This window comes from Balearica regulorum, chromosome 2 (genome assembly GCF_011004875.1).
Source record: "Balearica regulorum gibbericeps isolate bBalReg1 chromosome 2, bBalReg1.pri, whole genome shotgun sequence".
Lineage (NCBI taxonomy): Eukaryota > Metazoa > Chordata > Aves > Gruiformes > Gruidae > Balearica > Balearica regulorum.
The window spans coordinates 144044637-144070310 of record NC_046185.1 but is presented as its reverse complement, the minus strand read 5'-3'; the positions used below and the strand labels follow the sequence as shown (position 1 = coordinate 144070310).

Genomic DNA, 25674 nt, shown 5'->3' with positions numbered 1-25674 from the left:
GGGTCAATTGAGCACATCATCCTTCTCAGCAGGATAAAATGAGTACTGTGCAGTCTACTCTGGGGCAAATCATTTCCCTTTCATACAATCTTAGTAAATGAACTGCAGAAGACTCTATAAGTTTAAGGAGGAAAGGACTGTCCCTTAGCCTACAGTGAAGCTCTTGCACAGTTTCAGCTTGTGCTGAAGCTCCTCTGCAGGTGAAACGGACTGGCCAGTCTGCGTAGCTGCAACACACGAACACACGTCTCCATTGTATGTATGTGGTGTGGGTCTTCTGTACCCTCTCCCTCACCTTGTAATAGAACATCATCAGCTCTCTGGAGAGAGGGGCTTTCAACGTCTCTTCACAACAGAGAAGGAACTGAGACCTCTATGCAAGTTGTTGAGATGAGATGTAAATTATCTTTCTGTTCTGCGAAACCACAGCTGCATCATAGAGAAAGAAAGTTTAAGAAAGTTCATTGCATTGCCAGAGAGAAAAGATGCTTGTCTTTACTTCCAGGACATACTCAGTGCAGAGTCAGAAAGTCAAGCTGCAGATCAAAATTCAAAGTGAAGTTAACACTTTTATCTTTAACAGGATTGCAGAGGAGTTATTTCAGAAAGATCTTGTAGTTAACAACACATATAAATTATATGTCAAGAAGAATAAATTTCAAGTCACTTACACAACTGTGTAAAATCATCATAAAAGCTCTTTTTTTTGCCACCAAATTAACAGTGGGTAACTTTTTTTCAGTATGGTAGTGCAATTTCTCAGAAGCCACTTTCCAACGTAAATTCTTACTTCAGAAAAGTCCTCCACAGGTCTGTTGTGGGCACTGTATTGGTCCCAGGCCCCAAAGTCTGATCTGTACTCATTCACGGGGCTGTTTAATCTATGATCCACAACACTCTTTGGCAAGGAGTCCCACAGCTCAACCCCACAAATGCTGTTATTTATTTCACACTTGGGTTTTACCAGCTTAATTTGACCCCCACCCCACAGTTTTTTACATTGCAAAACACCGTATTATGGTTAACATAAGGATGTTCTTGATAAGTTAATTCCAGCTTTGGTTATTCCAAGTTCAGATGCATTTTGCTTTCTTTATAACATTATATACGTAATAAAATACTTAATAATAGATTTGAGCATTTGTATATATGTACATACACACATATATAATCAAACCTTATGTTGTATGTGAAACATTGCATACTAAGACTGTACAATGCTATTTTACGTATACAGCCAAAAAAATGACATTTGATTTGTCATGATTTTTTAATCTATACAGTTCGGTGGCTGGAGTGAGATTTTCTTTTTATTTTCTTTTGTTAGGTTCACAGAAAGATAGCTCTTGAGAGGCTAAAATTAGAACAAGTGTGGCTTGGCTTATCAGTTTCATTCACTAAATATCTAAAAACAGGCTTTTACAGGATTAAATGAAAAATCTGAAACAATTCTTATCTACAGTTTAAAGTAATCTACTTCGAAGAAATGAATGATCTGCAGGTGACTAGTAAGGCCGTGTGATTTATTGATTTATTTTTATCGACTTAGTAAGTAGCAGAGCAGAGACAATACCTGTGACCCGATGAAAAGAAGCTGAGTGTGCACAGGCGGGTCCGGGGTACATTGCGCCTGTGTCTTGCAGAAGGGGAAAAGAATAACCTGTTTCAGCTATTTAGTGGTGGAAGAATGTCATACCTGCGATTCTACGTAAATAATTTATGTCGCAAATGACACCACACACCTAAATTCAAGGGCTTTCGGGGCGGGGGACGACGATCGAGACAAGCACGGTCACAAGCTGGGGGGTGTCCAGGCAGTCTGGCCAGCTCCCTCGCCGCGGTCCTGAGCGAATTTGCACTTCCAACCAGCAGCGGGAACCGGAGCAGCAATGTTTCCCGTTAACCCGGCACCGCGGCTGGCTGCGGGGGGGACGGTGCCCGCTCACATCCCCGGCACGGCCGCGGGAGGGTGTTCCCCGCCCCGCTCCGCACCCCTGAGGGCGGGGAACGGCCGCAGCCCCTGCCCGGGGACGGCCTGCGGGACAGCGGAGGGGAGGGGAGGTGATGGGATGCGAGGAGAGGTGGAAGCGCAGCCAGAGGCAGGCGGGGAAGGGACGTTACCTCCCCGCCATCGAAGGCGGGAAAGTTGGGCGAAGAGGAGGAGGAGGGCGGCCAGCGCTCCCCGCCGCCTTCGCCCCTTCACCGGCCCGCTCCCCCCGGGGCTGCCGGCGGCGGCCCGCTCCGGTCCCTGGAGCGGCGAGGGGCAACGTCCTCCCACCCGCCGCCGCCCTCCCCGGCCGGCTGCAGCCCCCGCTCCGGCCCTACCCCTCCTCCGCCCCCCTCGCACCACGCACCGCCTCCCCGCCCTGCCGGCGGAGGTGAGGCGAGGCGCGGCGCCGACTGCAGCGGCGCCACGGGAGGACGGGGGCGGCGAGGGGTCTCCGCGGCGGCCGGCTGCATCCACCACCCAGCCCGGCGGAGGGAAGAGCCATGGGGAGCAGCCGCCGCTCGAGCTGCCGCGGAGAAACTCCCCTCCGGATGTCGGCTGCCGGTGGCCTGGTCTGAGGAGGAGGAGGGAGGGAAGGGGCCGTAGCAGCGGCGGACCGTGCAAGTTGCGCTCTGCCCTTCTTCTTCCCGGGCCCGTCTCCTACCCGCGGAGCAGCATGCGGACTGGCCTCCGCGCTCCCTCAGATGTGCTCTGGCTGCCGCCGCTGCTGCCGCCTTCGGTGCATCTTGCTGCTGGCAGCGCTAACCCGGGCGCTGGATGAGACGGGAGGGGGGAGATCGCTGCTGCGGTTCCGCCCGCTCCTTCATGCGGGCTTCTGCTCCGGCGGGGGTAGCACCGCCGCCGCCGCCGCCGCCGAGGAGGAGCCGGCCTGCCTTCTCCCCCGCCGCCCGCGGGGCTGGGGCGCTCCCCCGGCTCGCCTGCCCGGGGGGCCCGCATGGCGTGCTACCTGGTCATCAGCTCCCGGCACCTCAGCAACGGGCACTACCGCGGCATCAAAGGCGTCTTCAGGGGACCGCTCTGCAAGAAGGGCGCTCGCTCGCCGGTAACTGCCACCTCCTCGCTCCCTCCCTCACTTGCCCCCCGCACGGTAGGAGCGGTGCGGGCGGATGGGTGCGCGCGGGTCCGTGGGTGCCCACGCAGCGGGGCGGCCGGCGCGGCGCGGCCCGGCCCGCGGGGGGCGGCGTTGGCCCGCCGGGCGCACGGTGCGTGGGCGCTGGCTCGGTCCCGCTCTGCGGGGCGGCCGGCGTGGGCGCTGCCTCGCCGGGCGGCTCGGAAAAGTGTCTCCGTCGGCGGCTGCCTGCGTGGGGTCGAGGGGACAGGGCGGGGGAGGCGGTGCTGGCTCTCCGCGGTGGGGCAGAGGGGTTGCCCTTTAGTTGCGGTTCTCCGTGGACCGCCTCTCGGGCTCGTGCTAACGGAAAGGTTAATTGCTGACACTTTGCGTGGAAGTTGGAGGCTGCTGGAGAGGAAGGCGCGGTGTCGGCTCCAGGTGTCGCGATTTAGTACCTTGTCCAGGGTTTTGAAGCTGCGGAGGGGGGGGGGGGGGGGGGGGGGGTGAACGATCGACCTTCTGTTTTCGGCTGCAAAAATAAAGGAACTTGCGCGTTTGGCTGCGGCGTGTTGTGAACTACCTGCCGAGACAGACAGCTAGGCAGAACACGCGTGAAGTTTGGCGAGGTCCTGCGGAGACCAGAGACCCGTCGCGCTGCGAGAGGGTCTCTGAGTCGCTAAAGGCGTTTCGCAGGGGCGAGTGGGTGTCAGGCTGCGGGCGGGCCGCCGCCGGGCCGGGGGGCAGCGGGGTGCCGGGGGAGCCGCCGTGCGAGGGGCGCCCCGGCCGCGCCGGAGCGTTGTAGCCTCTCGTCCACCTGGCGATGCTGGTGGTGGTATCGTAAACGCTTCCGCAGCCGCGACTGAACTTTCCTTGTCAATGTGCCGGATAAGTGAAATACTGAGGGGTGCGGACCTGCCGTCCTCCGTGCCGGACTTGCGGAGGTACCAGGGGCGCCTTGATCCCCCCCACTGGTGGGACTCCCTCCGGCTTCGGCAGTGCCGGCTTGTGCCTGTAACACACCTGCACCCCAAATACCTTTTGGAAACTGCTTGTGATGACAAAGTCTCTGCTTTCGGTTTCCTGACTCTCAATGACGGAAAATGAGAAATATTGCATTATACTTCTAAAATCCCTTCTGTGTCGCACACCGGCATTCTGATACAGCACCTGCAGGTTCTTCCCTTGTAGTGCTGTATCTTTTGCGCGCAACATAACGCAACTGTACTGTAGGTATCATCAATCAGGTGTTGGCTGAGCTGTGTTTATGTTCTCTGACCCATGGAGCTGATCCACCCCTGTGTGTGTAAGCTCTGGAAATGCAGGAGACGTTAACTGAGATTTCTGTACAAAATTATAGAAGTAAAAAGGAAAAGACCTTGAAGATTTAAAGTAGGAAGAAGCTTGATTGTAAATACTTTGTATTTAGTACAACTTTAACCACTAATATTCAAGTCAAGGAGTATTAGAAGACAGTAGCCTCCAAATAGTGTTACATTCCAAATCCTTTACTTTCCAACTTCTTTCCCTTTCTTCCTACCTACTGACTATACACACCAATCCGCTCAGTCGAAATACTTAGTGAAATAAATGTAACTGTCTGACTCCTTTAACAAATCATCATTTTTAACATAGTTCTGCTACCAGTTGGAAGGAATTTTGTTTAAATGCAAATATCAGAGAAAAAAGACCAACAACTAATTGTGTTGATGTTTCTTACTGCTTAAAGGTGTATTAAAAAAAAAAAAAAGAAAAAAGAAAGGATTTTTGCTTTAAGTTGAAGCATCTTAGTCTGAAGCCAACTATCTAGGGTTTAGTGGAAAAGGGAAAAAAAAAAATTACAAAGTTGAAAATAACCTCAGGTCTCTTTCACTACATAGAAATATTCTTTCATGTGAGCTTTCTAGAGTTTGAAACAAGTAGCAAGAGCACTCTGTATTGCTTTTTGCTAAGATAGAAGCTCTTGGTTTTTAAGATTCACATGACCAGGAGTTGGGATGCTTTACGTGGTTTGGGACTATTTCTATAGAAAGGACTGAATTTTAGCAATCCTTAGCTTTCATTCTGAATTCTTGAGGGAAAACTTTCACTTCTCCACACATTTCTTTCCTTTTTTTTCTCTTTTCTTCCTTTATTTCCTTTTGCTTTTTTTAGTGGCACTCTTTGAAGCTAGTCAGGCTTTTGAGGTGATAGGCTAAGCCCTGTGGAGAGGGAGTGGTGGGCAGCTCATGGGAATAGAGGTACATGATAAATTAATGTTTTATTAATGCTGGGTAATTGTAGCTCTAGAACTCTTTTACTTTTCTGTGTTTGATATTTAGTATTTACTAGTGTTTTGTATATGCTGTTTTCGTATTTTCATGTGGGAGTCCAGATTTTAGGAGAAAAATAAGGGATGCCTAGTTGGCAAAGTAGATAATAGTTTGCTATTAAATACTCAAAGCAGTGTTTCTCTAGAGTAATCTGCATGTGCCTACAAACTTACCCTACAAACTTACAACTTTCCAGGCCATATCCTTCTTGCTCATCAGTGTGTATGAAGTTAGGAACAGTGAACAGCAAACACCACCACCTGGATACATTTTTGCATTATAGATGCAGGAGTCATGCATCTTGAGATTTAGTATTGACTGAGGTAGTAAAACTGTTTAAACATGAAAAAGACCCCCACACAACACAAACCAACCCTCCAACTATTTGTATTTTCAGTAAGCTATGAATTAAACTTGGGACCACTTCTTATACTTAAGAAGGAAGTCTTAAGCAAGTGGCATTTATTTGTATTCCCTGTGCTGTGCTTGTGCTTTTATTTAATATCCCTGATTATAACTTTGAAAGATGCAGGTTATGTCTTGCAGTCATTTTTAAAATGGTGAACTTGGAAGCAGCTTTGAAGATTCGATTTTACAGTTTGTATCATTAAACAATCTTATATTTGTACATTGTGAGCTATCTTATGCATGAGTCTACATAGTCTTTAATGGATAACATGTACCTTTCTATATTTAAAGTGTTCTGTATTAACAGACCATGAAATGTCAGTAGACTTAAGGCTATGCTTTAAGAAATGAGAACAGTGGTGAATATTTTAAATACCTTTATCAAATTTCATGGCTATATGAACAAGGATTTTTCAGTCTGGATGTTTCTGTAGTATTTATTTAGCGTACTATTATTGTGTCAGAAACAATTTTGGTCCTTCTTCCTGGTGTGCAGAGAGACCTTTAGTTGTAGCAGTACTAAGAAGAACAAGATATGGAGGACTACAAAGGTAGTGCATGTGGATGTGTGGTGACATTGTCATAAAATCTTTTTAAAATTCCACCTTTCTTTTGCCCACTTTCACGCATTGGAAAAGGAACTAGCTATGAATGCTCTGAAGTTGGGATCTGAAGTTAGTGATAATGAATTCAGAAAGAGTGAAATTAGAAGCAGTTGCCAGTGAATCGTGTATCAATGGCGTTGTGATAGACTTGCATGGGGAAGGGAACGCTGAGTTTGAGCACAGTGCCAACATTACTGAGTGTAAAGGACAGTTAGCTGAAGAAGGAAGCCGCTTATTTTAGAGACCTGATTCTGTGCTTTAAGCTTTTTTATTTTATCTGGAAAGTTATGTTCGTGAACGTATTACAAGCGAGTTTTCAGTCTCTTAAAATTTCTATTTAATGAAATGCATTATGATACTAAGTATATTACATATACTTTAGACTGATGATATTGTCTACAGGATTTTTGAGTCCTCAATAGTTACATTGATTAGTCCACTGGGTGTAGTTTTTGCAGTCCTGATAGATATGTTGTAATATTCACCTGCAGTCAGACCTGCGCAGAAGTTTACTGCCACACCTCACAGGCCCAGCAAAGCTGGCACTGAAAAGGACTCGGCTGTGAAACTTTCAAAGAAAATCTTCCAGGATACAACAGAAAATGGTACTGGGAATTCAGCAGATGGCCCCCTTGCTTCTGAATAATTTCTGAGCCAAGGATGTTATTAGGGTGCAGTGTTCTGCTTGTGGCTTTTTAAGGTGAGATAGAAACAAAGTCTCGTTTGCTACTTGTTATTTAAAGATCCCTTTGTATTTTGAAGGAAATAGAAGACTCAGTGCCTTAGCCAATTTCTGACTTGGCTAATTATTTTTCTTCCGTTGTTCCCTGCAGCTTCAGCTGAATACAGTTTTTTTCACGTACTTCTCTAAGCTGTTTTCTAATAAGGCTGTCAAGCAGCTGCTCCATTGCAGTTAGTGCTTGCCTAATTTCTTTGGGGGGTGGGGGGTGGGCAATGCTTCTCTGTTACACAGAGCTACCTTTTAAAAAGCATAGCTCTCACCCCATGTCCAGAGGCTCCAGTAGTTCTCAATGAGTACCTTGCAGGTACTTGGAAATAATGACAGTTTAGTTGATACTGAGCCACTGTTCCAGCGCTAAAGCAAGTGTAACCAGGACTGAGTAGCACCTTGTTACTCTCTGTAGTGCATAACAACACTGAGCACTTGGAAACTTCTTAGAAAATGTAAGCGTGTTTGAGGACCAAGGAACCATAAATAGGGAACAAGAGGGCCATGGCACGAGTAGCTCTCTCCGTCTGCCTAAGCCTAATGGGGAATTGCAGGCACAGCCGAGTCTTCCACAAAGAACACCAGTTTTGTGCTTGCCACCACTGAGGAGAGATGTGTGCCAAGCACAGTCATGAGAAAGCAATTTAAAGGCTAGACATAGTGAATGTGTATGATGTGAATTGAGGTCTAGGTGGCAGCAGGATAAAAGGCAGATTCACCGTATATCTGGGTGGATAGCTGGAAGACCAAATAACTCGTGAGTTTTTTAACATAAGCAAGTCAACCCTCAGCACCATGTCTGCACCCTCAGCAGCACTGAAAGTGGAAGGGTATGCCCTAGGTATTACCAAAGAAAATACACGGGAAGCAAAATTTCAGTAAAGAAAGATAGTATAAAGGGACCAATAATGAACCAGCAGCTTCAATAAATAACCTGGTTTGGGTAACTTCTATGAAAGAAAAGGGGGAAAAAGCCCCAACTCTACTAACAAAATACTGTAGAAAGAAACAGAGAGAAAAATAGGAAAGAAAATGGAAAGTGGTACTTTCACTCTTCTGTGCCAAAAGTCTCTGGCAGCTGCCTGCAGCAGAAGTGGCCACCGGCCAGGGGGAATCCTGCGCACTCTGCTGAAAGCGTGGAGCTGGCTCACCAAGGGACCTGCCTCACACAAGTTAAGGGAAGGCACTCCTGCTTAACTATTTCTGATCTCATTGGTTCCAGGCACTTTGTGGCTCAGAGCAGGCCGACTGTGTTCCTACCAGCCCTACTGCCTCCACCGTGCTGGAGAACACGAACATGCATGCAGCCCACGCTCAACCTTACAGTGACCTTATTTCCTGATTTTGTGGTTCCTCTTCCTGTGCTTTCTGTGCATTTCTGCAACGCGTGAGAGATGGAAAGAACTTCCAGAAAATATGAATATTTTTAGCCACATGTAGCATTGCTGCTCCTGCCTTTTATTAAACCTGGTTTTGTGTAATGGATCACTTTTAAGCATATTTTGTTTATAATTCAGTCAGTGGGCAGCACTTTGTATATAGCACTGCAATTAAATTTAATCATCTTCAACCAATGTCTGCTGGGGCCATTTCCTTCACCCACAATTAACAGTAATGTTAAACAGGTGCTTTATGTTTGACAGTGCCTTTCCAGCATTCTAATATTTTTATTGGTCCCTCAATTGAGTTCTTAAAACCAGATCAATTTCTCTCTTATTTTGCATGTGGCAATGCTTGTTTGTCCATTACTTCCAGAGTTATTGCTGTTGCTTCCGTTTGCATTCCCACTTTCAAGTTCATACACATTTTACTCAACCAGTAAACACAGCAGTTTAGGATTATTTTTTTTTAATTCTGCACTGTGTACAAGTTTGAAAATAGATGTAGAGACCTAGTGCTTGTGAAACAGGTGCTCCTTCAGGTAGTGGGTTGAGCTGTTAACCTGGCTCTCAGCATTTGAGGCTGTTCCTCTGCCTGTTCCTGCCCCGCTTTCTGCACTCCTGCCCGCACGTGCTGTCCATGGTACGCGCTCACCTGCCTGCCCCAGGGGAGGATGCTCCGGCTCCTTCCTCGGGCTAAATGAACGTTTTGCTTTGACCACTTCATGACTAAATAAAGTGACTGACTTTAGTTATTCAATTACTTTTATTTGAGATTAGATTCCTTGCATAAAAACTGTGGTCAAAAGAATCTCATCATCAGAATCTACTTATTCCCTGCCAGAAAGGATTTGAAGAGCTCCCTGCAAAAGGTCGCTAAATGCAGAAGGAAAAGAAAGCTTTTTAAAGACTGGCAAGAGTGTAGGTGTTTTTTTCCTACTTGGATTTCCCTGATGGACTGTATAGCCTTTGGCTACAAGGCTTGGGGCTTTTTTTTTTTTTTTTTTTTTGACATTTAACAGCAAGAACCTTTTTAAAGTTTTTTTATTACATCTCAACTGATTACTTAAGTCATCATTACCTGCAAATGCAATTTTTCTCACTTGTATTAGGAAATCTGTGGGTTGTATTAAGAAGAATATGGAAAAGTATTCCCCTGGGGAAAATGTTGACTTTTCTGAGAAAAAAATGGAAATTCAAAATATTTTTATCTGTGGCTGAAATACTGTTATTTTAAAATGCCACTGTAGTACACTGTGAGAGATTTAGTTTTGCTGCTTTATGTGTATCCACCTGTATAAGTCTGGCTTCTTATATGGATATATCTTCCATGATGCCCTCAAGGCCTTCACTCTGGAAGACAGTGGATCACATTTGCTACAACACATGGCAGAAGCTGTAATGCTTCTTTTAGAGCTCAAGATCTAGGATCTTACTGCAAAAGTTTTTTACACCTACAACACTAAAAAAAATAATAATCATGGATCAGGGATAATTTTTTTAAAAGGTCAAATTAAATTTATTACAGGGTCAAGTCAATGTCAAAGAGCAGTACAGATGCATACATGGGCCTGCAGAAACTGGAACTCCCAACCTAACACACAGTACCATTAAAATTCAGTTTGTTCATCCAAGGAATTAAGCGGTCTTCACTGGGGAAAACCAGTCATTTTGTAAACATTTGTGCATGCAGAAGTCCATGCATGCAAACTTTTCTGAATAGCAAGAAGAAGATCCTTTCAAGAGCTGTTTAGCATTCACATCAACAGTTGCACACACTGTTTTTTCGAGATTCAACCAGCTCTGCTGTTAACCTTTGAACCTTCAAAACTCTGAATGAACAGTATTAAAATAGCTTGATTTATGATGATAATCTGTATAGGCTATACCAGAGGCAGCTACTGTAATATTAGAGCTAGATATCCAGAGTTCACTCCTGCATTTCTGTATTTTATGTGGGCACATATCACTGCCTGTCTTGTACAATCAACTACTGCGCATGAGTAACAAGATTTGTCATGGGGTATGTACACATGCCTAAAAATGCTGTTCACTGCTCAGAACGTATTGTTCTATACCCAGTCGTAAGACACTTTAATGACAGCTTTTTGGTTTTTTTATACTAGACTAAATTTATGTGCATACTGGATAAGATGTAAACATCATCATCAAAATTTTGTCCCAGTTTCATAGTTATGCATAATGATAATTGGCAAGCTGGTTCAAGTAAAGAAATAGAACTATTGCTGGGAGATTGCATGCAGCTCTGAAACAATTCATACATTAATCAACTCTAGTTGATATCAATTTTTCAATTGATGTTTTCCCGGGAACACATTCTAAAACAGATTTAGTGCATTTATGTCAACAGAAATATTCTATCTATATTCTGCTCAGACTGAACTGGAGAGATGTATTTGATGTTGTTGAGAAAATTCTCAGTTGTAATCGGCTGTAAATCTGCAGCCTGCATTTCCAACTTAGATTGTAACATGTTAGGAAGGCTTGTGAAACTAGATTGGAAAGCCTAAGGACAGAACTTCCTAAAATCTACCCTTCAATAGCAAAATATTTGGTAGATGGGATTTTTGGGTTAAAATTACAAATGAAACCTGTATCAATATTATGAATAGAGAGTCCGCCAGAAATGCAAACCTACAGTTATTAAGCCAATCTATATATTTTTTATTTTCAAAGAAAAGTTTTCATATTCAGATTTTTATAATTTTATTTTAGTAGGTTTTTTGTGGGTTTCAAAAGTGATCTGTACAAATTATTTGTCTATACTAATCTTCATTTTTCTGTGCTAATCGTTACATCTTCAGTGGAAGTATGAATTTCTGTGAGGTGTGAAAAGCTCTGACCACTGATTATTTTTTTGGGGGAGCGGGTCCTAAGAAGGAGCAAAAAGTGTATATTCCTGCCACCCTATGTTAGACACTGGAAAACTGAGTTTAAATCTTGATTTTTTGAGCCTGTTCTTGAGCCCTTGTCTGTGATTACAAGAAGCTTCTGGTGATGCATTACAGGTTGACAGGGAAGGAATTTGCAGTGATTCTCACATCGGTTGCTCGGTGAATATTGAGGTCCAAATGCTGGCTAAGGCGGGTGATTGGTGGACTGGATAATAAGGATTTCTCTATGCAGGAAAGGCACTGCTTACTTCCAGATGCTGCTCGGACTGCTGCACTGTGCTGGAAGGCGTTGCAGTGGAGGAACAGCATATCCAGGACGGCCACAACCCGCATGGCCACAGGTCTGTGCCGAACGGCAGCCTGAGAGCTGTACCCATCATCTCAACTCAGGGAGTGGCTGCCTGGTCTGATGAGCACCAGATCAGAAATTGTCACATAGCTATCGAAAAATTGTTTAGAAAATAAAATTAAAAAGTGCAGTCATGTAGGTCCCCATACAGCAGAAGACAAAAGCTCGCAATGTGATGTGTATGCAAGTAGTTTGTGCGTACCAAGTAATAAATACACATCCTGTAAATGTCACTGAATACATATGCAGCTTCTCCTAGCTGTCTGAATGCTTAACTGCAGTCCTTATAAAGCCGTGCTACTGCTCTGTCTTGACAGAAGTCTAAATTTATTATGTTCTATGCATCTACATGAATGGAACCTAGCATTTCCCTTCTTCAGTGCTTCAGTATACACTTACTTCACTTTAAAGAAAAGATAGCAAAACCTGTGTGAAAAAATAGCTTAGTCAGCCCAAATCAAGAAAAGTTGGTACTACATACAAAGATTTCAAATTTTAATTGGAATGATAAATAAATCCTTGGCTATTCAGTGTGGCAAAGAGGCAATGTGAGGAAGACTCAGCGATGTCCGAGCCAGTGATTTACTCACAAAATAAACAGCACTTTAAAAAAGTTCTTTTTCTGGGAGCAAGTGATACATTTTTGTGGTTACTAATAATCAATAGAAAAATCACAGATCTGTGTTCTTTGATGCAGATGTATTTGTATCCTAAAAAACAAAAAAATGACATTGAAATTAGTGTTGAATATGTAAACTTACTGGTTTTATATTTCATTCATCTCTTCTGCTGAAGACCTGTTTATCACCATAGTGTATTGTACAGGATGTGGAATGGGAGTTTTTTATTAGGCATATACTATACAACATATGTGTTTTACTACTTAGCATTATACGTGTATTTTAGGAATTAAACTTCAAAAAATACTGATTGAACATTGTGGTTATTTATCTCAGGAGTTAACCCTCTCCTCAAGAAAAACAAAAAATGGTCTCTAAATTTATTCCTTAGAGGATACATCTTATTTGAAAATGATAACACTTGGTGAAGAAGATATGCCTTTCATTTTGACTAGGTTAATAAATCTGTGCAGCACAGTTCTCTGCTTGTTATTGGAGAACAAGTTTGTATTCTGTGAAGTTTTTTTAAAAAAGGAGTATTGACAGCATTGGGTTTTTTTTTTTATATAAAGCAGATATTTCTTAAAGTGATGACTGAAATAGACAGTTATATCCATACACCATATTATGACTTCTAATGGTGAAAGAAAAATAGAGCGAATGAAGTTGAATTGGTTTTTGGTGGTTTGGTGGTTTTTTAAGTTTCTTTTTTTGACAGCTGTCTACTAGCCTAGGTATCTATTAATAATATTTCTTCACCTTAAAGAATCACTGATGTTGTAGGTGATTGAATTTGATATCCATGGGTTGTGGGATCAGCCTTTAAGTGTTTATGTAGATTTGCAGACATGACAACTTTCATCAGCAGAGATCATTATAAACAGCAAATTGGAAGAAGTTAAAAAATTTGTTTCCTTGAAAGGGGTTTAAACAATTTTACAGAATGACTTAACAGAGCCTGCATAATCTTCACAGTCAATAGAACCAAAGGCAGAGCAACATGCTTAAAATCCACAGCAAAAATGCTTTGTTTCCATTGTCTGTTCTTGAATACCCACTCTTTAAGCCATAGCGAATGAGGCTTTCAGGTATCTACACTCACAAGTGTTACAGTAGCAAAACAGTTTTCAAGGTTTTCCTATTTAAATCGAGTTATCTGTAAACTTAAGCAATAAGGACCTTGAATGCCTTTTCCCTCTACCCAAATAGTGTTGCTTATCCAAAGCTTTTGGCAAAGTATGCCTAATTGCAGTGATATTGTCCTCCTGATGCTCTGACTAGCACTGTCTGAAGAATAAAATTATGATTAAAACCGTGTTTGAAATATGTATTTTTAGAAACTATTTTTAGCTAGTGTGATAAATCATAGTACCAAGCAATACTGTAATGTTGGATAATTGTAAAAAAAAACCCAAACCCACCAACACCCAAAACCATGCTCCCAAACATAGCAAAACAATCAGAGTTAGCAGATGAGATCACCATGAATGGGGTGAATCACTGGCGGCCTTTCCTCCCATGTCCACTCAGGTGAAGTTCAGATCTTGACCTTCCACTTGCCTGGGAGCTGTCATAGAGATCCAAATTGGCCTCCCAATTGCCTATTAAGAATAATCACTGATTAAGTAATTGTAGCACCTTACACTGAAGTGTTTTAAACACATAAAGCATTCTGAGCTGTCTCCTTACAATAAAAGGTATGGCTGCTCATGTTATACGTTACAAAAGATACTATTCTTTTCTATCATTGTTGGATACTTACTTAGTTATGTTTATATTTAACATAATAAGGATGTTGAATGTAGGCACTAGGCATTAGACAGCCTTAAAAAGATTGATGCTTTTGATTACAGCATACTATAGGATAAATTGTAGGGTTCAAATCTCTTACAGAGTTAAAACGGATATGTAGTATCTGAAGAAACAGAGAGGTGTCAATTTTCTACTTGATGGTACTAATATATTTTGATAAGATCTGCATATTAAGAATGAGCCCTCAAGTGCAGTGATTTAGTACCGCAATTGTACACTGTACTTCACAGTGGGTAGAACAAACAATAAAAATATGAATCCTTGCCTCTGCTCTGAAGGACAGTGAACAAAGACATGTAGGCATTAGAGCCGGCAGGCGTGGAGACGCCTTCTTTTCAGAAGTGACTGGAAAGAGGAAAAGAAGTGGGACAGTAAATGTGAGCGAGGAGGTTAATTGCAAAGTAAAGGAGTTTGCTACAGAAGGCGCTGAGGCTCAGATCCTCAGAGGTTGTGTGTGTAGTAGTAAACAACACCAGGGAATGTGCTAGGCACTGGAACTTAATTGGCTAGGCTATGAAATGGAGAGCTTTGTATCTAGTATGCTGGTGGCATGGACCAAGCAGCACTGTCCCAAACATCTCTTGGGGAAAGTTTGGGAACTAGCATAGGGCAGGGACAGTTACCAGCATGTGGTTTCCATTCCAAGAGTTTAACAGCACTGACATGGGCTGTTCAGTAAAGGCAGGTAAAAGGCTCCCTTCTTTTTTTATCCTTTTTTTTTTTTTTTTTTTTTTTTTCCCTTTTTAGCTCTGAAATGTCTCCGCTCTATGGGGTAGGGGATTGCTGCTGCTTGGGTTCTGCTGCCATGGCTGGTCCAGTATGCCTAAGTGCATGGACCATCCCTGACTCCAACTGAGATCTGGCCCAAACAAATATCTTTTGTTGTGTAAATCTGGAGTAACTCCATGCAATCAGGAATTCTTGGAACATCATGTCCTCAACCTACTTTTGGTTCTTTTGCTCCCCTTTGTCTCTCTTGTAGACAGCGGATGTCTTTGTTGCTGGTTTGGTTTTTTGGGGGTTTTTTGTTTGGGTTTTTTTTTTTTTTGGGCAGCGGCATTCACTATCTCTAGGTGTATTTGCTCCATCTGACTGTTTCTTGATCTTTTCTGTTTCATGATATTGAACCTTGCTCAGGTTCTGGATGCATCGGAGTTATCCCACAGTTGGCAATTAAGTCTGAGCAATATATTACCCAGGATTTTTAGTTTCAGGCCATCTTTCCTCTTTGAGATAACAGCAGGTAATACAGAGGAAAACGTGTAAAGCATAGTTTCCTGTGGAAGGAAACAAAATCAGACAGGCCAGAATGGGGTAGCAGATAATTTTTGAGGGCATTAGGGTATTACATGTATTTTGGGATTTGGGGTTGCTCAGCAGTGATGTTTAAAGGCTGTCAAAGAACACATAGGTACTCTTTAAAGAGAAATTGTTCTAAAATTACAGTTTACATATCCATGTGTCTCCATCAACCCAGGACTCTGAGGTACAAATGAATGACTCTACATTCAGTGCCAGGTGGGGGACCTGTTATGGATTCTCCTTGAAATTATAAGCTTTCTGTATGTCTGAGCTGGTGCAGGACAGCCCTCTGCTTTCCCACTTTTTGCATTTCATCTTGGGCTACAGTTTCTAGGAGGAGCTGTTAAGGCCTAATAAGTTTTCGGCATTTAGTGCTGATCGTAACTTCTCTGTAGAATAACATCAATGTTTAGACAATAGTGAGAGCCTACAGAGTTGGTTTTGGACCCCAGGCACTGGCAGTGGGACTGTGAAGCTACGTCCATCCTGCAAAGGGAGGAGCAGGTGGGTGGCAGATGCTCACAGTGCTTGCCCATGCAGGGCAGCTCTTTCTCCAACCTTGAAACAAGGTACCCTTTTCCAAACCACCTACTGGGAACATTGCCCATCCTCTGTTGTTCCCCAGACTATAACTGGATGTTGAGAGAATGGTGGGTGCCATAAATCAAAATTGTGCCGGGGAGCACTGTAAAAACAAAATGGTGTTGACAATTGTGTGGTGGTGCTTGAGCCTGTTTCCTGGCTCTGCTTATTTACTAGAATGAGTGTAGCCTGGGCTCCAGATCCATTAAGGGTATGCAGAAGATAGGACTGTATCTTGGAGTTTATTGGGACATCTGAAGATTGAAGGGAAGTAGCTGTATCTCCTGACAGCAGTCTGGTGGGTGGATCAGATGGAGCAGCTGGATTTCCTCACAAATACCTTTACAAATCTGTCTCGTGCTCCTGACAGGAGCAGTCCCAGTAAGTGTGATGTGCATATGCAGACTGAATAAGAGAAAGCTCAGCTTCACCACTTGGGCAAAGAACTTCAAAGATAAAGAGCACGTGAGAGGATATTGGTGAATCATAATGAGCTGCTTATAGTGCTTTCTGTAGTTCCTTCAAGCACCCTTAAAATTCACAGAGAGGAGCAGAGCCCAGTGACTGTCTGTTCAAGGTAAGGTTTTAGCTTGTTTAAATCAATGTATTTAATTGATTGCATTTTGCAATACTGATTTATGCCAGCATGGATCTGGTACTCAGATTTTATTTAGATTTTATTTAGTAAGTAATCTGGCTAAAATTAGTGAATATTAGTTACTAAAACCTCCAAGGTTGAGACATCGCTGTGATTCAGTTGCAGAATTTCAATTAGAAGGGAAGCACAACTATGCTCCAAAACCAAAACCTTGTATATTTTTGCTGGATTCTATACAGTGACTGTCTTTTCCGTACTACTGAAACACAAACAATGCTGGTTAATTACAAACCATGCTGCTATACCATATATATTCATACAGTAAGCATAACACCTTTCTTGCTATGTAGCTGCTCTTTGATTTGCATGCTTCCCTGAGAGCATGTAGTTTAACTCAGAACTTACTTCCACATTCCTTATCCTCATAGCAGGTAGATGTTCATTAAGAAGGACAATTCTGGGGTTATTCACTGTGGGATGGCGTTATACTATATATTTTAGATGCTCATCATAGTAACGTCAGTGCCACTTGCTTTCGGGATCCAGATTTCTGGTTGGAAAAAAACAGATCTAATTAGAAGACACATATAAAATACTTTTTATCTTTCATGGAGCAGAGAAAAAGCCCCACAGAAGTCAGTCACAACTTTTGCTGGATTAGAAATGCAGAACATTGTGCTTCTCGAATGTGAATTAGTGATGAGACAATATCCCAATATTAATTAATATTTATCACTATCCTGGTATCATCTTAATATCTGGATATTAAGCTAATATCCTGTTCTCTGCTGTTATAATTTTTGTGCAAGAGTGAGTGAGTGACTAGGCCAGTTAACACCAGCTGTTGATGTAGTGAAGTAATTGTTTCCTATGGAGGGCAAGTGTCATTCTCAGATTTGTTTTTGAATCTAATGCACTATATATTATTAACAATATGAGATGGATTTTATGGGTTTGTATGTTTAGCTGCCCTGTTAGGGATTTCTGTTTCTTTTCCTCTCAGATTACAGTGTTGCCATGCTGGTAATTTCCTCTAACATAGCATGTACCAGAAATTTTCCAAAAGTCATTATCTGCAAGGCTGCTTGAGGAGGAATCCTGCTCTTTAATGACTTCACTGGGACCCTACCTTTGGATGAAATAGGAAGGCTGGCATTTATTTCCACATAAGATATTCTCTCTTCACAAGAGCAGAGAGTGAGTCTGCTGTTTCAGTTCTGCAGTGAGTGCCCACCAGGGATGCTGTCACAGCTGGGGATCACTGAGTGTCGGGAAACTTTTGAGCTTGGTGCTTTGCTGGGCAAGAGGGGTTCATCTTTGGGTAGTCATATTCCTTCATGTTGTTGATGTTCCCATTAGGCGAGTGAGACATGGAGGTATCTTGCTTTATTATCTGGAGCTAGTAAATGTGAGTCTGGAAAAGTACTACTAGAAAATTAACTCTGGAAAATTATATCTATGGGAATGCCAGAGGTTTTGTGAGGCTGCTTCAGTTTCTCTAACTGGGATGGATATATATGATAACTCTCTGCTGGTAGTCCTCTTTGTATGTCCGCTAGCAGTGCTACGCTAGGTGCACCGTGGTACCTACCAGTCACTACTTTGTCTCTGTCCAAAAATTCAGGAGGAAACTTGCAAAAGAACGCTGAAGACGGAGCTATTCGTGGCTGGGTTGTTCATCCTGCCTTTCTGAGATGCACCTGGAATTCATCACGGTTCAGCAGGCTGGGGTGATGTGGAGAACTGCCTCGGGAAGGTGAAAAGGACAGAAAAATAGGTGAAGCTATATATGGGAAAATACACGTTTTTTCCATCGGTGTTGTTTTCAGACTGATAGCACGCTAGAGAAAAGGTATTCATCCATGGCCAAAGGTCTACAACGTGACAGTAGATCTAAAATAATTGACACAAAGAAGTAACAGCTTTGAAAAACAGAATTTTGGCAATTGTGTGTGAAGATATTTTTGCGCTCTCTGTAGCTGGTTAATGAACTGCAACTGCAGCTGGAAATGGACTCAGCTCTCACTGTGATATTTAGCCTACCAGCACTGGTTTACTCCCACTTCCAAAACAGCTGAGACACAGATGCACATTATGTAGGATTTTGGTTAATTTATAAGTATTTAGTCTGAATTTATGAGTAGTTAGTTTGTATGATACATGTGATAACATACGATACATATGATAGCGTATGAGCTACAGGTGATGTAGTGGAAGAAGGGTTGCGTTTAGTATGCAGATAAGTGATATGTTTTAGCGTTGTAACTGCCTCCCTTGCATTACCGTAATTCCAGTGTTTTTATTAGTGCCTGTAAACTGTAAACTGTTGCTCTGTTAGCACACTGAGTGTATTTATCACAAACTAAAGGTCTGAGAAAATGCATCTTTTGTCAGGAAAAAAACGAAGAGTTGTCCTCTACAGGTATGGTGCTGAGAATGATTTTGCCTAAAGGAGGGAATGAATCAATAGCTTTTTCAGTTGCGGGAGCACAACTTTTCATGGTAGGTATGTCCCTAGGAAACATAGGCTTTAGGCAGGCCTGTGCAATAATTTATGTCTGAGCCATTTGTTAATATTGGCAAAGCGTCACAGGTGCTCTGAGTGCTTATGGCAGGCTGGGGAGAAGAATGCAGCAGCAGGTTGCTGCTTCATCCCTGCACCGAGGGCTGGCATTTGTACGCAGCGAGAGGTCGCAAAGGTACATTATTTTCCCCTGTAACTAGTACAGGAATTAATCTGTGCTTCTCATAGTAATTTCAAGGAGTTTTACTGAGCTCAGCTTTCATGATTTTCGGGAAATTCTCCTGTAAAAATGTTTATAGAAAATCCTGTCTCCCGTGCAATTAATCTGCCATATGAAGTGGCACATATTACTCATTCTTTGAACGTTGTATGCTCCCGGGGGGATTGGAGAATAAATACTTCCATAAAGTACAAAATTAATGCATCAAATTAATTTTGTGTTATACAAACAGAGTGAGGGATAATGTCAGTTCAGGGTTTGATCCTGCGTATGCTGAGGTTGAGAAGATTTCTTGGTGTTATTTTGCTTTGTGATTGGCACATAAAGGTCTTGATTTTTTGCATAAAAAATCATGTTATTAAATAAATATAGGCATAGTGTATTAACAAAAACCAATGGCAAAAAAGGGAATATGTGACGTTCTTCTTTAAGGAATATAATACCAAATTTCTACCAACAATTTTGTTTTTCATGAAGAAGAAATACATTTTCAGTCCTATAATTATTTTCTGAAGCAAAAAGTCAGTCAGATTACTTTCAGATCATTGTATCATCTGTGCTAGAAAGTGGTAATTGGGGATTACTGACAGTTTCTATCAGATTTGGCTTGGCAGCAAACAAGGTTAACATTAAGTGGTCATAGAGCTGAGTTCATTTTAAATGATCTTTAAAGTTGAGATGTTAAGATTGAAATGCCTTTAAAGTAAGCTAAACGCTGCTTGTGTTTGGAATGTGACCTGATGTATAATTAGGTCTCTCCTACAGAGAAGTTAGAACTTAATCCAATGTTCAGAATCAACAGCAGAAATGTGTCATTTTAAAAACTTAATGTAAGCTGATTTTAAAGATTTATATGCACACAATGAGGTGGGCATGGAAAACACTGGATTTTAAGCAAAGAAAATTTTGGATTATGCAGGATATTGTAAGTGATGTGAGTTCATACTCTGGGTGGTGGGGCTGTTAAAGAATGTGGATTTGAGCAGTTGGCGTCATCGTATATTAAAAATAAACACATAGACAAATTTATGAGGGTGAAGGACTGTGTGTAAGACTTAGGATACCCAACACTACCCATTATAGTGCTTTTAAAGACTGTCATACCCTTGTAAATATTTTGTCATTTCTGAAAATTGGACAAGCTTAACACATTGCAGAAGCTGGTTAATTAATTTATTTAGAGTTTTTGTAACAAATAATTGACTGTTTCTGTTTCCTCTTAATAAAGAGATATTTGCAACTGATTTTTTTTTTTTTTTTAACTCTCAAAAGAAGAGAATACCAAAATGATGGCAGTGTTAGAGAGTTAAAAATTTAGGCCAGCATCTTTTGGCTGTTTAAGAAATACAGTGCTGCTGTGTTGTCTCTTGAAGGGAAAACAATGTCTTTTTCATATGCACAATGACTTCCCATGCGAAGTCAGCTTGAATTAAAGTCGCTGAATGTTCTATGGCAGAAAGAGCTTTGAACCTAAATTTGATTTTAGCCCTCCTCGCTGCAGCCTGAGGACAGGAGGAGGAACATGTAGTCTTTTCACAGAATACTGGAAATCTTGTGGACATCCGACCGCCTGCCTTTCCCTCTGTTTTATGCATTAATTTGGTAAAAATACATCCAGCAAGCCTGGAAAAGGGAAGGACAGAAGAAAAGGAAGGTAATAATGAACGCTGTATGAAGAAATGCTTTCCTTGTTTCCGTTATGTCTCCCTGGCTGTTCCTGGAAAGCTGTGATGTGCCTTGCTCTTACTGCTGTGGGACGGCTCAGTGCAGAGCGTGCACACACGGTGAGCCGGCTAAACGGAGAAGGGCAAAGAGCAGCAGATGAGGAGAGGGACGTACGAGGAGACAAAGAAGATGCCCCCTCCTCCAAGAAGCACCCTGTACAGACGGCTGCGTGATGCAGCAGCAGTTGTTGTGAAGGCGCTCCATTAATCTTGAGGGGAAGCGGTGCAAATAAGAGGCAAATTGAGGGGGTAGATTGCTTCCTCATTACGAATTGGTTGCAGAAAGGAAAGGGAGACTCATTAAGTCAGGGGAGATTAATGCATATGTGTACTTAGGCTCTTTACATGATCCAGTTTCTCAGCTGCAATATGTAAGTACTGCTGCCATCTTTACACGATATATAAAAATAGGGAAAGGAAAGTACATTTTCAGTAAAGCTGGAGAAGATGGGGTCTAGTGTTCTCCTGGTAAAATGTGCCACTGTTATTGGAGAGGGAAGGAATGTGTGTGGGGAAGTGAACGTATAAGTTAAAGATGCTTATTACATTTCTATAAATTCATTATTTGCTAATATTAACAGGACTAAAAATTTCGTTCATTAATTTATGAGAACAATTTCAGTAATATTCGCCTGGGTCCAGTGGCAGCACACCTATCACTTGACACATCTTGGCTCTGAAAATTTTAATGAGATTTCTACCTTTTCCAATCTGTGAAGCTCTCTGTACACCTAAATGTCTAGCTAGAACCTGACTTGAGAAAAAAATCTTAACATTGACCTTGTTAATGAAGGAGAAAATTCTCGCAGAATATAGGTGGTAGTCATCTGTATCAAGCTCAGGATAATCTAAAAATGGCAGGCCACTGATATCTTTATGTATTATTCAAAGTAATTAGAGCGAGCAGTCAGTCTCACATCAGCTGCTTTGAGTTTACAAGGTGAGGTGCAGTCCCAGGCTGGGGCTGTACAACCTCCCCCAGCACAGGACCGTGCTTGAACGCAGATGTCGGAGTCGCAGGTGGGGCTCGCTTGTGCGGGCACACTTAACTGCGAGCATCTTTGAGCAGCTTGTGGGCTGAGATAGTACAGATGGGTGGCATGGGATGGTTCCTGATCATATAGGCATAATTTTACATTATTTAAAAAAAAAAAAATCCACTGTCTCTTAATCAATGGGCAAAAGAGAAAGTAATTAGATTGTGCAGGCACCTATGCAATACTTTACTTTTTAAAAGCAGTTTTTGCATGAGAATAAATGAGTAAATTGCAATAAGGAAACTCCCTCTAATCAGACGTACTTATTTCAAGTAATGACATTAATAAGCATAAGTAAAATAACAAAATCTGGGTGTTGGTTTCTAGGACCATAAAGAACACAGTTTTATTTATGGTTTCTGTTTTTGTAAAATCTACCAAAATATTTTTTTTGTTGTGATAGGCTGTACTTTATTTTTTCACCAAAACAATAAAAAGAATAAGAAGAATAAATATTAATGGATATTGCTACATGTAAATGGATTATTTATGTAATGCTACGTGACACATATCCTGACAGAGGTATATTTGTTAGTGTGGTGTCCTTAATTCTGTCATTTATAATGATAGGAAAGATAATGAAAATTACTTGTTGAAGACAGCTCACAAAAATGATAGGTGAGAGCAAATAGGTGATACATTGGAAAGAAGAATTCCTGGTGGTTAGAGATGACACAGGAGGTCTTATGTGTGCTGTCTATTGTGGCTCTGTGCCTGCCTTGTGGATAACTTTAGCAATTCAATTAACCAATATGAGCCTGTGTTTGATCATCTATAACAGGCAGATAATACTTACCTATCTCACAGCATCTCAATAATTGATTTTGTAAAGTGCTTTGTGATTCTCTGATGCAAGGCACTATACAAGTGTCAAGTATTAATATTATTGCTGCTAGTAGTACCAACAATACTTGGCATTTATACTGCTCTTGCCTGTTCACAATGCTTTAACATTAACGAATGCATTCCTGCAGTGCCTCTGTGAAGTAGGTACCTATGTGCTTTCAGAGATGAAGAAATTCAACAGTCATCTAGCTTGTCCATTTTCATGGTGGTCGTAAGATTAAAAAAAAAAAAAAAAAGTTGAAAAAAAATCCTAAAGTGCAAACATCTGTGTGATGATTAGAGCACTTGTGGGAGGTTGTAGATTAAGTTTGGAGTTTGGTCATGGTTGGAAGGACACAGAACAGGGTGCTCTCAATTTCTGGACAAGTTCTTTAAGCACTGAATTGTGTAAAAACCTTCCTCCTCTAGCTGTGATTCTGAATGTCAAAGCTTAACGATGCTGGTGCGTGTTTATCGTGCTCGGACCAAGCCTGTTCTTTCAAGCACTTCCGAGGAATTGTGCCTGGTTTTGGCAAAGCTGGGGAGCTTGGCCAAGCGATCACTGCTGGCTAACAGGGAGTCCTGGGCATCTTCAGAACTCTTGGCACTGCTCTTGGACCATCTTTCATTTCAAACACAGTTTTGATACCTCCAGACTTAGACTGAGCAGGAGGTTTTGGATTGTATTTTGGTAGAAGGGCTTAAAATCTTCTAAATTCTGGTTTATGTTCTTAAGAGTTTGTGTGGGGTTTGTTTGATTCTTTGGGTTTTTTCTTTAACTTCACTAAATCTGTCCTTTAGTAATAATTTGAGATTTTATATTTGCCTTTTTTCCTGTCTAACTGCACACATTTCTTTAATCTGTGTTATCTTGGAAAACTGGAACTCTAAATTACTCACCCATCTTTTCCAGATTAAATTCCACAGTAAGAAATAAGTATTTACCCATGGTTCCATTGCTGCCTTTCATGTGGGCTCAACAGCTGCATAATTCATCATGTCAGGAGGTACTCTCTTCAAAAGCAGCTATTTTTCAAGGTGACGAAACATCTTTGATGCACAGCAGCAACGGGCTCCAAAGCTCAGGCATTCTTCCCAAGTTCAGCAGGTGTCTAAACGTCACTTACTGGAAATGGCACGTACCTGTTGCCTCACATGTGGGCAAAGATGATACGAATACGTGGTACGGACTAAAGCAGCAAGTCACGATTTTAATGCACATAAGCTATAACCATAATCAGACATAAATTCCGTTCCGCTTATGTGGATGTAGTATGACTATACTACAGTGTGCTAAAGGTGTGCTAAAGTATTCTGGTCTGTGCAGAGACCCCTTAAAGCAAAGAATTAGAATATGTGATCTGCTGCTTGGAAGCCTTTCCCTAAGGCTCCACAGGATGAGAGCTGCAGTATGATCATGGGCTAAGCTTAGGGCCTTATCCTGTGGTTTGCCTCTGAGGACTGCACTGAACCTTCCCCCCTGTGGACATCCTCCAGTGGACTTCTTTGCAACAGAATGAGGTGTATATAGTTGTCATTACAAACAACTTTCAGGTTTCTTTTGTGCAATCAAAAGCTGAAATCAGATTTGTCAAGAAAACTTCTTCTTGGCCACTGCGACCCAGGAGACCAGTTACAGCTCAGAATCGTGTATTTGGGATATGTGTGGTTTGGGGAGTGGGGAGGACTTGGCTTTGAAAACAGAAGTTCAATCACTATTTATATGCAGCCAATCTCAATGACTCATTTGTGGAGCACTGTGTAAATGAGAGCAAAATGTGAGTCAGCATTTTGTGATGGAAAGCAGATACTCGGAGACATCTCGCTTCGTTAAGTGTCACATTCCCAGGCCATCACTAATGAAAGCCTTGGAAATCTGTAAGTAAATGTTTCTTCTTTGTGTCCTAGACATTAATGGTTATCAATAGCAGCAGGCTGCTAAGTCAGCTTAAATGGCAAGAACGCTTTTCATGAAAACAGTAATGGGTAAAAACAGATTGAATTTGAAATTCAGTGCAGGCACATGCTTCAGACTTGCCTGAGAGGTGAGCTGTCTAGAGACCTTTGCATTGCTCATGACGGTGAAAAACTGGAAAATGCCTAATCACAGAGCTGGTTAAATGTGCAACCGGCAGGCTTGGGTTCTGGATGCAGACAGTCTTTTTGCTTGCTGCAGACTGGCACTTACAGGGTCCCGCTGCCTCTCTCAGCAGAACGAAGGCTCCAAGAATTAATGAAGTATTATCCGTAGAAATCAGGCTTAATAATACAGGCATAAACCAAGGCCTAGGCAGGAAGAATGTCTCGTGGCCCATACCTGCCCTGTGTCTTGCAGAGCTCGCCAGCAGAACAGCTCCATCCACTTGTAGGGCCACAGGGTCTGACTTTCTGCTTCAGAAAAGGACATTTCTTAAGAGGTAGGACAGGTGATTTTCATATACTGTCTATCCCTAGTTTTAGGAATACTATCTCAATATCTTATTGCACCTTTTGAAAATAAGATTCAATCTTGCAAGCATTAACTGAATAAGTAGGATTATCTGTATGAATAAAAGTCCAAGTATTACTTAGAAGCATATAGTCAATGCAAGAAATCATTAGTTTTGATATAATCCCCATTTCTACTTTTAATGTTCTCCATAATTTCTTTTTTCTTTGACAAACTATTCCCTGTTTTTA

At 42.0% G+C, this 25674-nt stretch overlaps 1 protein-coding gene across 1 annotated transcript in view; it reads left to right on the top strand.

The window, feature by feature from the left end:
* Nucleotides 1-2379: 2379 nt before the first annotated feature.
* Nucleotides 2380-25674, top strand: part of ZNF804B (zinc finger protein 804B) — a 242059-nt gene continuing 218764 nt past the window's right edge. The window contains exon 1 of the mRNA XM_075746237.1: nt 2380-3050. Coding sequence (XP_075602352.1) covers nt 2943-3050 — 108 coding nt within the window. The 5' untranslated portion in view covers nt 2380-2942. The remainder of the gene's footprint in view (nt 3051-25674) is intronic.